General features: G+C 39.9%; 1 protein-coding gene across 1 annotated transcript in view; it reads right to left on the bottom strand.

Moving 5' to 3' along the window:
* Positions 1-9,783: 9,783 nt before the first annotated feature.
* Positions 9,784-15,746, bottom strand: part of VEGFD (vascular endothelial growth factor D) — a 33,214-nt gene continuing 27,251 nt past the window's right edge. Inside the window, exons 5-7 of the mRNA XM_065862505.2 lie at positions 15,580-15,668; positions 11,789-11,984; positions 9,784-10,443 (exon numbers count right to left, since the gene is read on the bottom strand). Coding sequence (XP_065718577.1) covers positions 10,317-10,443; positions 11,789-11,984; positions 15,580-15,668 — 412 coding nt within the window. The 3' untranslated portion in view covers positions 9,784-10,316. The remainder of the gene's footprint in view (positions 10,444-11,788; positions 11,985-15,579; positions 15,669-15,746) is intronic.

Genomic DNA, 15,746 nt, shown 5'->3' with positions numbered 1-15,746 from the left:
CAATGCTTACAGTTTTAACTATTTTGAAAATTATATGTATATGTATATATTTTTATACCTTTTTCTGTGTTCTCTAGAGAAGCTGTGATTCTTGGTATGCAAGCCTAAAAATCCAAACAGAAATTGTAACTGGTATACAACATAGCAGATCCTCTCTTTTGCCGAAGAAGTGGAATTTGATATATTCCATAAACAGATGCTGACCTACCACTGTGCAAATCCAGAATACTGGCACCGACCTACAGAACCTTCAACAGGACAGATCCACTTTATTTCAGAAACCTCTTTTTATGCCACATCAGTTGTGGGTTTTTTGCCCTGTATATTTATTTGAACTTTGGAGAGGAGCTGACGCTTTCTCAGAAGCTGGCCATAGGCTCTGAATGTCTGTTTGAAGGAAGTCAGGAAAAGTATTGTGGTCAAGCCTTCCTGCCTTTGGTCTGTCACATTAGCTTCGGTGGTGTGACATCTGTGCTCTTCATTAAACATGTCTGGTTTTGCTTAATGTCATACCTGTCAGTAGCCCAACTCAATTCCCCTATATCAGCACCCTTTTCCCAGTATAATGTTCAAACTGAAAAATTTGTCTACCGAGAAGCCTAGGAAATACCTTAATGGGAAGAAGAGGGAAGGGAAGGGAAGGGAAGGGAAGGGAAGGGAAGGGAAGGGAAGGGAAGGGAAGGGAAGGGAAGGGAAGGGAAGGGAAGGGAAGGGAAGGGAAGGGAAGGGAAGGGAAGGGAAGGGAAGGGAAGGGAAGGGAAGGGAAGGGAAGGGAAGGGAAGGGAAGGGAAGGGAAGGGAAGGGAATCTTTGCTACTGTGAAGCTGGCTCCTAAATTTTAAGTCTGTGGCTCTTTTATGAAAATGAGGTATCACACACTTTTTGCTGGCTGTGTTGTTGTGTTGTTTATTCATAAAATTGCCACTGATTCTGGGCAGATCCAGAGTCTGTCCTGCCCTGATCTGAGGTGAAGCTGTTGTGAAGGAACCAACAGCTGAAAAGAGTCAAGTTTTTTTCCTTTCCAAATGCCTGAACTCGATGCATTCACTCCCTCATTTAAAGCATGTACAAGGTCAGAGTGAGACTGTAGGAAATGTGAAGTAGAGAGCAAAGATGTTAAACCAGTGACAGCAGAGTAATTGCTACTTCCAAGCCTGGCCCTCAAATGCTCCCTAATGCACCTCATAAATCGAGTTAATGGAGAGAGAAGATGGAGGATACTTAAGGAGACTCCAGTGGCTTTGTTCTGCTGGCATATGCCATCTTGCCTCAAGGAGACCACTTCAGTGTTCTTGAAAAGGCAGGAAAACTTTCTCCCAGGTGCTCTGCTCTTATCCTCTCCCTCTCAGCCTCCTCTCATGCCAAGTTAGCTACTCTGTCCCCAGCCTGGTGGACAATGTTGCTTCTATTGTGTGCTCGTCTTGAGCAAAAATGATCAGTTTGGTGAAGTGACTTTGCTGTGTGTAATAAGCAGAAGTTTTAAATTAATGCATTTGTTGCATGCACATTTATTATTTCAAAACAGTAGTAATTAACAAAAACAGGCAATCAGTTGTTCACAAAGTAGGTTCACAGCAGAGTTGCGAAGCAGTGCTGCTCCAGAGCCTGATGCTGTGGGAGAGGAACTGTAACACTCCTGGCAAAGAAACTTCATGACATGCAGTAGTGGTGTGAGAGTGCACAACTGACTCACAGTGAAGGACATTTCTCTCCTACGATTCAGGAAAACAGAAACTGTTGGAAGTCTCAAATGGAGAACACTAGTGAAAAATAGTACTGCGGGATGGAGAATCGTGACCTATAGGTGCAAGCATAGGGCGAGACTGGCGAGTGAAACCAAGCAGGAGAGAGCCAGAGACAGCCCAACGCCCTGTTTGAAAAACCACAGTGTTTTCAGTTTCTGATTCTGCTGGAACTAAGTTTGCTCCAAAATGAGGATGTAAGCAATATTTGGAATCTTTGTCCTGAAGCAAAAAATGAACTGTCTTGTCTTTGGTTTGCTTTTATATGGTAAGGCTGGAGAGCCTGTCATTTCTACTAAGATTCCTGTGAAGAGGGAGTGAAAGCCCAACTGTCTACCTCCGCAGTTATTTTTGATGCTAGGAATTAAAAATATGGATCTAACAGGTTTCTGTAGTACCTTTAAAAGGCTGGGTTTGCCTGGTTTCTGCTGAGTACAGCCAATCCTGTATCTGGCCCCGATACCACCCAGAGAGCAGCCAAGAAAAATGGGTTTCTCATTCAAGCACCTGGGTTTTCCTACAGTACTTCTCCCATATTTGTGAAATCTCACAGAAGGTGGATGAAGTGACATGTTAATACAGACTGTAGAAAGGGTTTCTTTTATTTAGTCTATATTTAATGCTTATTTCTTTCATGGGCTACACTGCAGTTTGTTAACCTTTCATAATTAAAACATTTATTTCGAAAGTATATTAACATGTCACTTCATCTGGATCAAATGAGTTACAGTAACACACAGATCTCATATCAGTTATTATGAAGCCACAGAGTGTTGGTCAGACTAGACTCGGTTTTACTTTTTTTTTTTTATCAGCTTTACTAGACTTTACTGTCTATTTAGTTGCAGATCTGAATTTCTGTTTCTGCAGCCTTGAGGTCACATTGAAGTTCTTTAGCATTTATTAATCAGCTACAGTAGAAGAGAAGGCCTGTCTTAGACATCTTCTGTTTGTACCTTTAAGATTGTATTTGATGAACTCTTTTAAAAAATCTGGGAATCTATGTCATAGAGTCAATACAAACAGAAGTGCCAGAACTCTCAGATGGGCTTCAGTACTAAAATGCTTACCAAACGTGTTTAACTGAAAGTGTAAGGACTTCTGATGAAGGAAAAGAAAAAGGTGCACTGACAACAGCAGATGGAGCTATTGGAATCTTAAAATGTGTTTATCCTGGTGGGGATGCAGAAATATTCTCTGTGTAAAGCTGAAGAACGTCCACCTAGTATGTGTTATTGGCTGTGACTAATGCTCCTACTTCACATATGCTCCAGAACATTATCAACACTCTTCTTTGTGCTCATGTTACCCATTAGTGTAGTAACTCCCTGCTGTCTATAGTTTGAATTAAAAGAAAACTGAGTTTCTTATAAAAACTAAACATGAAATATCCAATATTTTGATAGCTTAAATACAGATTTAAACTACAAAGTAAAAATAATTCATTGCAATTATACTTAAAATCCACGACAGGAAACAAGGCTTTCTCTAAGTTGATAGTGTTATTATAGCTTTGAATATCTAAAAATAAAAACAAGGTAAAGACTCTGGGGAAATAGTAATTTTTATTTGTCTGTTAGATTTGGTAAGACTCAGAGAGACTTCCAGACACACCAGCTTTCTTAAGATTTGAAGTGGAAGCCACAGATTTCAAGCTTTGTGCAGATCAGAAACAAGTGCTCTGAGTTTGATTTAAATAATGTGGAGCAGAGCAAGGTGATAAGGTGATTTGCCTCCAGGGGACAGGTAAAGTGGCACAGGTATTATTAGCTATGAAAATTTTAGGAGTGAGCTGTGGGTAGAGTTTTAGGATGGGGTGCAAAGGGAAGTGTCAGATCAGAGAGATTGGATGGCTTTAGAAGGATTTTCATGATATGTCTTCATAAATGAGCTACAGGAAAATATTGATAAGAAGTGTTACATAGTTCTTGCGAATATGTTGAGCTTTTCCTTGCATTATTTCATTGCTTGGATTGGTTGTTTTATTCTGAAGAGTCAAGCTAAATAACCACTATGCAAACCCTATTTGAGTGTTCAAACACAATTCTGAACTGTTAGCTCACTCATAGGATCAAAAGAGGTGCATGAGTCTGCTTAGGGGGATCAGGACCTAGGGGAAAGTTTTGGCTAAATGCTTTGCCGATGGGTCACCTAAGAGAAACTGTTGGGTTAGTTTGGGTATCTTGCATCACTGTTTCAGCTGGACCTGTGATACTAAGCAACATGTTAGCAATGCAGCCTTCACCAATCAAAACCACTATTTATCGAAACAAGTGGTGCAGAATACTAGGTGGAATGTTTCCTGTTTTGTTACCTTCTTCACAATTTGTGTTCGTAACCGATAACTGGATTTTTTTTAATTTAACCACTGTTGTATTTTTAAATATATAGCATATACTAATGCAGAATAGAATTAAATCATTGACTGTTCAACCATAAACATTTCAAAGGTAGCTTTTGATGTTTAAGAAGTGAAGTATTTCCCACTAACTCATGGATCCTCAATGATCTCAACCTGGGAGGACCTTTCACATTAAGTAGTATTGTAAAGTATGATAAAGTGGAAAAAAAAGAAGGGCGTTAATGGAATAGAAGTCAAAATACAGACTAAGCTCTGACAGCATCCTTTTATGTAGTCACTTTGTTTTATTGGCTAAAGGAGTGATTTCTTTTTAACTTAATTTAAAACAGACTTTCTCCCCTCCCTCCCCCAAGTGAAAAGTTTTTATTGAAGTTTTTGAGCAACAGCTGACATGGGAGTCTGGCAGAAATAAAATGAATAGCCGTCCATCATTTGTAACCCCTGACTTGTTTGGTTTTTAATGTAGACTGTAATAAATGAGAACACAGATTCACTTGTTCTGATAACTACCTTGTAGTTCCAGAGAGACTAAGTCACTCCATGAGTCCAAAATTAAAAGGTGACAGCCTCTTTTATATTTTAAAGTTGAAACACTTTTATCAGTTATTTAGAAAATATGAAGGAAACGGGCAGCTGAAGGAGCTTCAACAAATTTTGGGTTGCATTTTCACCATTTCCCTTTTTTATGCTATTGTAAAGCAAAGTAACTCTTGATTTAAATAGCATAAGTCCTGGCTTACAGTGGTACAAAACCAGCAACAACATAAAATACAAAACCAACAAACCAAACAACAACAACAAAAAAACAGCAAACAGAAAACACCCAAGAAGCAGATTCACCTTTTTGGGCAGGAAAACAGAAAGGGACCTTAAGAGTCAGCTGACCTTGATACCCAAAGGATACATATAGGTTTATATGTTTGCAATGTATATGAGGATGACAGGGCTTATATATGGTCCATCATCCTTCCTATGAAAAATGCTTGCTGCAAGCAATGTCACAGTACATGACATACAATGGCTTTCAAAGTAAATGACAGCAGTGCCTTCAAGATCTGCTTGACTTTCCTCAGTGTTACCAGCATTTTGTAAGACCACACATACCTCTGCCCTTTTAGAAGCCAAGTGTATTTTTTGCAAGTAGATAAATATTTCCTAACTCTTTGAAATGCAGTGTGCATGTTCTGCTATTATTCTCATTCAGCCTTTACCCTTGCCACCTCCCTGCAAAAAGCACTTGCAAGTGAAAGCTACTCATAAAATCCGATAGTTTTAGAAACTTCATGCACATTTATTTAGAATTAAATATTATTATTTAAGTGTTCTCATTCCTATTGTACACATGAATATGTAGAGACCATAATCCAACTATCACATTAAAGACCTCCATAACTATATAAAAATTAAGACATGCTGTAGCAGGAAGTTTTAGCATTATTGGTCTGACTATGAAATCTGTAAATCATGGCCATATACATAAAAAGCAAGTCATGCTGAACACTAATAAAAGGCATTTTGAACTTCAAAGAGAATGTTCCTCTGCTCAATAACCTTCCTTCAGTGTCATAGGCTAAGAGCTAATGACATCAGCTAAAAAACAGGCCTGCAATGAATTTTACATACCTCATTTAAATCTTCTGAATTGTTGTATTAAATCTCTCTTATTAAAATCTGATATATCAACATGAAAGATAACATAAAACATTTCTATTTTAAAGTTTGTTGAGTATTTTTAAATTGATCAAAGGGTCCAGAATTTCTCAAGATAATGTTATGAATTTTTATAACTCTTCATCAAGTTCTAATATCTACTCATGCTTCCATCTCCACCTAGAGCCTCTTTTTAATCACAGTTTTCCATGTAAAGGATTTATGGCTGTGCAACAGTGTTAGTGACATCTGGATCTTCTAGGGGCTGTGGCAATGAAGACCATCATGCAGTAGTGGCATTTACAGCACTGTACTTGAACTCTTGAGCGTTTCCACACAGTATTTCAGTGAATGTTAGAAATATACTGTGTATGCTCTAGCTTTGGTAAGTTTCTAATCATGCAAGAGAATGGGATAGAAAGAGCAGCACCCTGCAACACAGAGACTGACAAAGGTCCTTAGGAGCAGGTGATCTGTTAGGATGGTAATTTTTTTGTAAAAGAAAGAAGCTGTAAGATGTCCATGCTTCAAACACAATAGCACAGGAGTGCAGTCCAAAAAGTAGGTGGGTCAAGGCTTCAGAAGATGGAAGTGCCTTTCTTCAGCAAGAGCTAGCAGAAGGGGAAGGACGGTCAATGCTCAGCCTCAAGCAATGATTTTGTAGGGTTAGGGAAAGATATTTTCATGTTCTGGCACAGGTAAGTGTGAATCTGGTCAACTCAGAGCTCTGAGGCATCTCTGCTTTCCTGCCCAGGACCATGCTGTGATTGTGGTGAACAGAGAGAGGGTGGATCCATCACTCTAAGCCGCAGGGGAAGGCTGCAGGACTGCAGTACTGTCCTGGCATGTCTGGCATTCTTGAGTATAGGACACCAGCAAGAGGTGTCCCCTTCCCCTGCCAGCCCTGCACAGTCTGTGTGTTCACCTCCACCTCATGTTGTGACCTGGTGGGCCAGGAACAGCTGGGTGACAGATTAATGGGTTAATGGAGAGAGGAATTGTGTGAGGTTCTGTGCTGCACCAGGAGGGAAAAACGTGAGGGTGAGGTTAGCATGTGCATATTCACACCCATACAGACAAACATGCACCAAGTCTGTTATCCTCAGTACAGGAAAGACACAGACCTGTTGGAGAGGGTCTAGAAGAGACCACCAAGATGATCAGAGGGCTGGAACAGCTCTGCTGTGACGGCAGGCTGAGAGAGTTGGGATTGTTCAGCCTGGAGAAGAGAAGGCTCCGGGGAGAACTTATTGTGGCCTTTCAGTACTTAAAAGACGCCTATAAGAAAGATGGGCACAGACTTTTTAGCAGGGCCTATTGCAATAGGACAAGGGTAATGCTTTTAAACTAAAGAGGGGAGATTCAGGCCAGACATGAGGAAGAAATTTTTTACAATGAGGGTGGTGAAACACTGGCCCAGGTTGCCCAGAGAGGTGGTAGATGGCCCATCCCTGGAGACATTCCAGACCAGGCTGGACGGGGCTCTGAGCAACCTGATCTAGTTGAATATGTCCCTGCTCATTGCAGGGCAGGTGGACTAGGTGACCTTTAAAGGTAATTTCCAACCCAAACTTTTCTGTGATTCTATGATCCTGCAAAGGCTTGAGTGTGAATTTCAGCTCTGTGTACCAGAGTTGACAATCCTATTTGAAGCATGAAGAAGTACATTCATAAGCTTTCTTGAAATTAGGACTAAGAACCTCTAATGACCATGAAAGTTAAAAACTACATAAATATTTAAGTTTGCTGGTTGCTTAGATCACTCTTGTTGGTGATTGCCACCACCAGCAATTTCCTTTTGCACCTTCGCAGTAAGCCTAAGAAGACCTGTTCTAAATCCACAAGCTTTCTGGCACATTGCTGCTGCAAAATGGAAATCCCTCACAGGTAAAACAACCTGTAGAGGATTAAATGTTAAATAATGCTGAATTTTACATTGACCTTCAGATATGGTTTCGATGTTCACACATTCTCTGTTGTTTGAACATGTTTCTACAAAAAATATTTACCTAAGCATTTAACAAACTGATCTGCAAGAAGTTAGTACAAAACTTTGAGCTTAAGGGTTGAATTCACCCAGAGGCTTATGCTGAATGAAGTCTGTGGACATGGCAAAATCTCACTCTGTCCCACTGGAATCTTCAGTCCTGAGTTAGACCTTTAGGCATGGGTCTGTTTTGCGGTGATCTAGAAAGGTGTGAAAACCTCGGAGCAAGGTTCCCAGTGGTGGTAAGCAATGGTACCTCTCTAGCTTGGGTATCCTAATGGCTGTTACACTTTCCTGGGAGTTAGGTGGTTCATGTTTAAATCCCTCTCTGCCGTACTAAGAAAACCTTTTTAACATGGTTTTCAGCCTCTCAGTGACTGCTGTATCTAGGAATCTTCTGGAGTTGGAGTAGACTTACTTGTCTCTCAGGTCAGAGCAGTTCTGTTTTGTAATAAAAAACTTAATGTATTTACTGGGCAGGACAGAAAACTGAGGAAGCCTCTACAGGTCAACACTGACACAATTCAGGCATAATTAATACTTGGTTCCAGATGCTAAACTTCAATTCAGGAAAAGCTGGGAAACGCCACCTTTAACTCTTTCCACAGAATTTAGCTGTACAAATGCTGTGCTATAGTTTTGCACAAAGATGTATTTTTATTCCATGTGACTCTAGTGCCACCAGTTATGTGTCTGGTTCAGCATCATCTGCCTGGGCTTTCAAAGCACAGTGCCTCTACAGCTCCCTGGCTTTCTGAGGAATGCACTAAAGGTGTACCCTGTTGGCTATCCAACCGTGAGGTCAGGATGCCCCCAACTGAGCTGAGTGAGAAGTGATGGGGCAGGTCATTCCTTTGATGGACCCTTGTATAGCTCAGGGGTGTCACTCACCATGTAGACATGTCTGAATTTAGAGCTTCTTGGAGGAGCAAGGGAAATATAAAGGGGTTCTCCTGATAAGCTGGTTTGCCTGATTTTGCACTGGGGTCATGTCCCCTTTCTTGTCCATGCAGAGTACATGCAAGTTGTGGGTGGCCTTTGCTCTGAAGGAGAACCCTCAGCAGGTGAGCCCAGTGCAGACCAGTGGGTAACCCTGCTTCAGGGGCTCCACCCACTATGCTTACAGGTCAGACTGCATTGCTTGGTCAGAGGATCCCAGGCCAGGTCCCAGCTCAGGTAACAAAACCAGGCTGCTGGAATTTTTGAACAGACTTAGATCACAGACGGCTTAGGGCAGGCATTCAGGGTTGAATCCTAAATGCTTTACTCAGACAAAAGAAATGTTAAATTGTTTGGAGTTTTGTCCAACAATTCAATGTTATAGGACCTGGCTCTATTTTAAAGCAATTTATTTTTTCCCTATATACAAAAATTTCAGATACACATCAAAGAGCCATGTTCTATTCCCTGTGTGGTGTCTTCCTTTCCACCTCTGTAGCAGTTGTTTCATTTGCTCCATTCCCTTCATTCGCATTACAGTGTAGAATTGGAGAATTCAGCAAAGGGGAAAAAATTATTCAGTCATCAAGACTATCACTTACAGTTCAGGAATATTGCTCACAATATTTTCTATGGACTGTCTCAGCCCAGACTTCAGTGGCTCCAAATATAATGCTGTCCTTGTAATTGGTTTGGTTAAAACACTGTTACTTGGGCTGCACACTGATGAAAGGAATTTCAGTGCAAAGGAGATATTTTCATAGCATGGTAAGCTAAAAGTAAAACTATCTTTTAGTGTACCATGCCTTTCCAAAAATCACTGAAGAGTTAGTACTAATGTGGCTGTTATCCCCTTAGGGATATTAACACACGACACCAGGAACAAATAAATAAATCACACACAGTTGTCAGGTAGATGTGGGAAAAACTATTCTTCTTTACTGAAACTATTGGATCAAGTGACCTTGTTTCGACCTGGGTTTGGGCAGAAGCCAGACCCAGTGGGACAAACATAAGAAGGCTGTACTTGAGATGGCTTGGGCTTTTGCTTGTTTTCTTTTTGTTGAGCAGAGTTTTAAAATAACAGAGAAAAACCAAAACCACTCGGATAACTGATGTATTTATTTTCTTATATACACTTAAATATGGCACATCTGACAGTAGTTGTACAATTAAGTCAAAATGATAATCAAGGCTGGACAGTAGATCAAGTAACTCAGTGTTGAACCTATTAGAAGATAAATCCTGTACACTGAATTTCTGAAGAAAGTTTCACCCAGGAGCTGCATTAGCTAAGGATTCAGAGTCTAAGATTATCTAGTCTCGATTTCAGAAAGACTTGCTGGTGACTGTGACTCTATTACCAATAATCCAGCTTCATCTTCCATAATGTAACATTGGACTGGCACTTCTGCCTCCAGCACAGTCAGAAATTCATTGGTTGTTGTTACCTCTTAGAGAACAGTTAACAATGTCCCAGAGGAATCACCTGCAGTTAGTGATTACTCTAATAAATAAACAGACTGAATTCATTCTTCTACTATTAATGGAAAAGATGTTCATGTTTACTATTTTTTTAAAGTCAGTGACAGCTACTTTGCAAAGCAGTGGATTTTCGGAGAATAGGGAAAGCTCAGTCAAGGAGTTTCTTTGCTTTGAGACCCATGAGAACCTCTCTTCTCCTTCGGACAACGACAATGCCTAGGACACACTGGTTTTGCAGTCGGGCATGTTCTGGGTTGGGATGGACATTTGTCCTCACAGCTGTTTGATGAAGGAGGAAAAGGAAAAAGAGAGAAGATTTGTAATATGATCATTCCTCGCTGTCGCGGTCCTCAACTTTTTCAACACTGAACACTGCAGTGCTCTCTAGACAGCCCTTCGGAAAGTGTCGATACCCTACAACACAGGGAGACACAACTGCTGCCCGACAGTTCTTGCCTGCATCAACATCTCTTGCTGCTGTCCGTTTGTCCACAGTCATGACCTAAGTAATGTTTTCGTTTCTTGTGAGCAGTGAAGCCCAAAGTGTCGGCACTAGGTAGATGGTGCTGCTCTCAAATTCTGCAAAGTATCCTACTCACCTGATGCTTCAGCTCTGGTTCTCCAGGAATACAGAGCATAAAAATCTGGTTTAAAAGTCCTGTGTCCAGACTATAGTAAGTTCTAGAAGGCCAAACTCACGTAAACAAATGCAAAGGTTACTTCTACCACAGCTGCTTCTTCATGAGTGAAGCTCTGAAGTCTATGAGAATGGACCCTGTGGGTCACCATTCAGTAAACTGCAGCTCTGCTAAGGTACCCAGGGAAACTGGATGCTGACTGTCTTCACATAAGCTTCCAGACAGAGCTCCTGTATCTCCTGACTATCTACATGTGGCCAAGGCTTTCTGAGAAGGAAATTTTGAAAATAAACTACTGAATGAAAAAAGACTATTTTAAAACGGTATTTTCTATCAAAATTTTGCAAGAGAAACCTCAAAACTAAATACACAAGAGGATTAGGGAAATGCATGGAGTATAACAACCGCAGAACAATTTTCCGCCTTCTCAGTGGAATCAGAGCTAAGTGGCTTTGTATGAGTAAAGAATTGCATTAGCTCTACAAAATCACTTGCTCTGAGGACAAACTGAATAAGGAATGAGCAGTATGATGCGGGTGCCAACTTAAGGAGCTTTTGTCCCCAGGCGTCCATGAGACTGGAGTCAGCTGTGACAGAGAACACAGGATGGGTTCTACCTACCTACAAATGCAAGACTCAGCATTTCACTGTAAATCTCCTGTGTCACACAGTAATTTCAGTTGTAGCAGAGTTTTAACCATTATTCCCTTAAGATTAGAGGGGCGGGGAGGAAAGGTGATAAATATTGGTAGTTGAGTAGCACCTTCACCCAGATTTCTTTAAAACATGTTAATTTAATAAAACTTAGACTTCTTCTATGAGGCAGGCATTGTGAATACCATCTCCATTATTATTATCTCCCTAACTGCAGCAAGGTATCTTATCCTGTGTGGGCATCCTAGCTAACTTACCACTTGCACCTCCAGCATCTACACAAGGTAACTAAGATCTTGCAGGATAGACACTGAATGACAAGGAACACTCACCTGCAGGTTTCAGCGTGAAATATCTTGTGTTTTAGAGCACAGCTCTCCTGGCTCTCCCTACACAAATAGCAGCTGCAGTTCTCTTTACTTTGAAAGAAATCTGTGGGACACTTCTGTCTACAGATGCATTCACAATTTTCTTCATCAAATTCCATGTGTTGTCCACACATAGCCAGCTCAGCAAGAGAAGGGAGTCCTGCAATAGCACATACATCTTTTAGCGGTAAGAGTTACATGTCTAAATCTTGCTTTCAAAGAGATTAACTCTTTCTTTGCAGTCACTAGGACTCACACAGGTACTTCCTTAAAGATTCTAGTATTCAGAATTTCTTTTGTAACTTACAGCACAGAAAAGGACTTGAGAGAATTGCACTGATTATTTTATGTACTCTGATACTACTATTTCTTGTGGGTTGAACCCTACATAAAAACCCACTTTATTTTAGGGCTGTATATTAAGACCTTCACTTAAGATCTTCACTGGAAAGCAGGTTTTTAAAATAAAATCTCAAAAAGGATTTCAGTCTGTATCCATGACAAAAATGCATATCTGTGCAAACTGTTACACTCGCCACTTGATGTACTTCACTGCCCCTATACTGCAGAAATTTTGCAAAAGTAATGCTATGTCCAGTAGGGTATGTGCTGGTCTAGCACTTCAATAAGGAGCATGTACATGCTTGTCAGTTAAAGATAGAAGAAAATACTTTGCTTCAGAAACAAAACCCCAGCCAAGAGAATGCACTAATACCGCATCTGTCTTCCTTCAAAATACACATCTGGAGTACAATATGAAGCTAATCCTAGCAAAAAGGGAACACATTTTGTGAAAGCTTTATTAAAATGCTAGCAGCACATCCCTGGTTAAAGGTCATGGCATATAATGTGTCACCGGGAAGGTAATTTCCTGTACTTTCAGGATTAGCTCTTGGATTTAACCTATGGAATGTGGAATGTAACCTGCATCTGTGACCTCTGCAGCCTCAGCTCTGATCTCAGTGGCCAGAAAAGGCTTGCACATTACTTGAAAGAAACCTTCATTATTATTTCCTTAATGCTGGAAAACCAATATCCAGGCAGAATAAAACTCAAGTCCTGTTGGTAAGGAGGAAGGAATCTGCCTCAAATTCTTGCAAGACAGACTCTTTCCTTGGGGTGATAAGTCTTGGCGTGTGTGAAGTGATGAAGAGTGTTTCAGTCTTAGTTTCAACTTCCGAGACAGATTTTAAGTTATTTTGTCACAGCCGCCGCCAAACACTAAGTACTTCAGAGAATGATATTTTATCTGTGGAAATATTGAGTCTATGTCAACAAAAGCTATAATTCAACAAACTGCAAATTTTAATGCTTGAAGGTGACCTTACAAAAGTCTGAAAAGTCCTTTGGACTTACTCTGAAATATAGAGTACTAATCCTTTCTTGAGTGAAAAGACTAACTTAAGCTTAACTACGTAACCTGATGGTCAGATGGTCTGATCCAGAGTGAGAGCAGATCCTACAGAAACCACTATGCCATTGATCTCTTGCTTGTTAATATTAGGAGATTGTAATCAACAGACCAGTTTATGAGTTTATTTAGGGTTATTTTAGCTTGCTAGTCTAGGAATTTTTTGTCAGCTTGCTTTTGTTGTTGCCTCGGATGGTTTATTCTTTTGCTTGTTGCATGTAGGTTAAACCACAAAGGCAAGGCTTGCTATGATAATTTTACTTTGACCAGCACAATTTCCTGAGAAAAGCAATTTTTAAAAAACCTGATACAGGGTTCAATGTTTACTGCTAGTAAGTATCTTTAAACTTAGACAATTACATCACAGAATATTGCCTGCAAAATTCTTTGACAGATTGAGGTTTTCCAAGAAAAGTAGAGGGAGAAGTGGTGCACACTTCTATAAATTGTACCTTCTTCCACTTCCTTCCATGGACCTTAAGGGGTATATGTGCATGTATGGCATATCAGTTTGAAAGCTTCCTAAATATTAGGTTGGTGCAAAAGTAACTGCAGTTTTTGCATTGCTGAAATTTGCTGTTTGATAGTGGATATATTCTTAAATAAATGTGGTGATGTAATACGTAATTTCAATGCTCTTTTCTCACTTTATATTTTTTTGCTACTGACTTCTTACTTTCTGTTTATTTTATATTGATTTCAGACTATGGAAATGATGTTAGACAAAAAGTAGATTTGAGCAGTTGTCATATTCAAGTTCAAAATGGGTCATAAAGCAGCAGAGACAACTCGCAACATCAGCAACACACTTGGCCCAGGAACTGCTAACGAACGTGCAGTGCAGTGGTGGTTCCAGAAGTTTCTGAAAGGAGACGAGAGCCTTGAAGATGAGGAGTGTAGTGTCCAGCCATCAGAAGTTGACAAAGACCAATTGAGAACAATTGTCAAAGCTGATCCTCTTACAACTACACGAGAAGTCATCGAAGAACTCCATGTCAGCCATTCTACAGTCATTCGGCATTTGAAGCAAATTGGAAAGGTGAAAAAGCTCGACAAGTGGGTACCTCATGAGCTGACCAAAAATAAAAAAAAATAGTCGTTTTGAAGTGTCATCTTCTCTTATTTTACACAACAATGAACCATTTTTCGATTGGATTGTGATGTGCAATGAAAAGTGGATTTTATATGACAACTGACAATGACCAGCTCAGAGGTTGGGCCAAGAAGAACCTCCAAAGCACTTCCCAAAGCTGAACTTGCAGAAAAAAAAGGTCACGGTCATTGTTTGGTGGTCTGCTGCTGGTCTGATCCACTACAGCTTTCTGAATCCCAGCAAAACCATTCCATCTGAGAAGTATGCTCAGCAAACTGACGAAATGGACTGAAAACTGCAATGTCTGCAGCTGGCATCAGGCAACAGAAAGGGCCCAATTCTTCTCCATGACAATGCCTAACTGCACATCGCACAACAAACGCTTCAAAAGTTGAACGAATTGGGCTACAAAGTTTTGCTTTATCCATCGTATTCACCTGACCTCTCGCCAGCTCACTACCACTTCTTCAAGTATCTGGACAACTTTTTGCAGGGAAAACGCTTCCACAACCAGCAGGATACAGAAAATGCTTTCCAAGAGTTCATCAAATCCTGAAGCACGGATTTGCACACTACGGGATTAAACAAACTTATTTCTTGCTGGCCAAACTCTGTTGACTGTAGTGATTCCTATTATGATTAATAAAGATGTCTTTCAGTCTAGTTATAATGATTTAAAATTCACAGTCCAAATCTGCAATTACTTTTGCACCAACCTAATACCTTAATAGTATCATAAAAAGAAGTCAAATACTTTGAAAAGTCATATAATATTTTGCACTGACTACAACTAATAGGTAGAACTGGTTTTGGCTACCTTATTCCCAATTAAGTCTGTTCTTAAGAATTTCCCAAAATAAAGATTCAGCACCTTCCCCATGCAATACATACCACGGCATATTTTTTTTCTACAGTTAAAAAGTTTTCCCTGGTGCCCATCATACAATTCAAGGCCCATGTAAAATAAAAAATTGTCCAGGGTACCTACTTCACTAACTCTTTTTAACTATTTCCTGTTTAGGTTGCTAATATAGAGGGAGTAAAATGTCCAAGCAAAAAACATAAGATGGGGATAAGCACATATGACTGTTTCTTTTCAGGTGAGCTTCTACACCCTAAGCCAAGTCAATCTAGGGATGTGGAATCAAAACTATAACTCTCACAATAAAAAAAATGAGACAAAATCAAAATGAAACACAAGCAGCCTGGAGATAGTAAAGCAAAAGTGTCCATTTGTAATTTCATCTTTACCTTCTCGTCTGTTGGGGTGCTGTACACATTCACATTTGTCACTATCCCAGATCCAACCATTATGGCAAAGTTTGTCGGTAAAGGGGCATCTAGAAGAAAAAAAAAAAAATAAAATAAAATAAAATAAAAATAAATATATATATATATATACAGGAATTTAAAAAATT

Source organism: Patagioenas fasciata, chromosome 1 (assembly GCF_037038585.1).
Source record: "Patagioenas fasciata isolate bPatFas1 chromosome 1, bPatFas1.hap1, whole genome shotgun sequence".
NCBI lineage: Eukaryota > Metazoa > Chordata > Aves > Columbiformes > Columbidae > Patagioenas > Patagioenas fasciata.
This window is presented reverse-complemented; position numbering and strand designations above follow the sequence as displayed.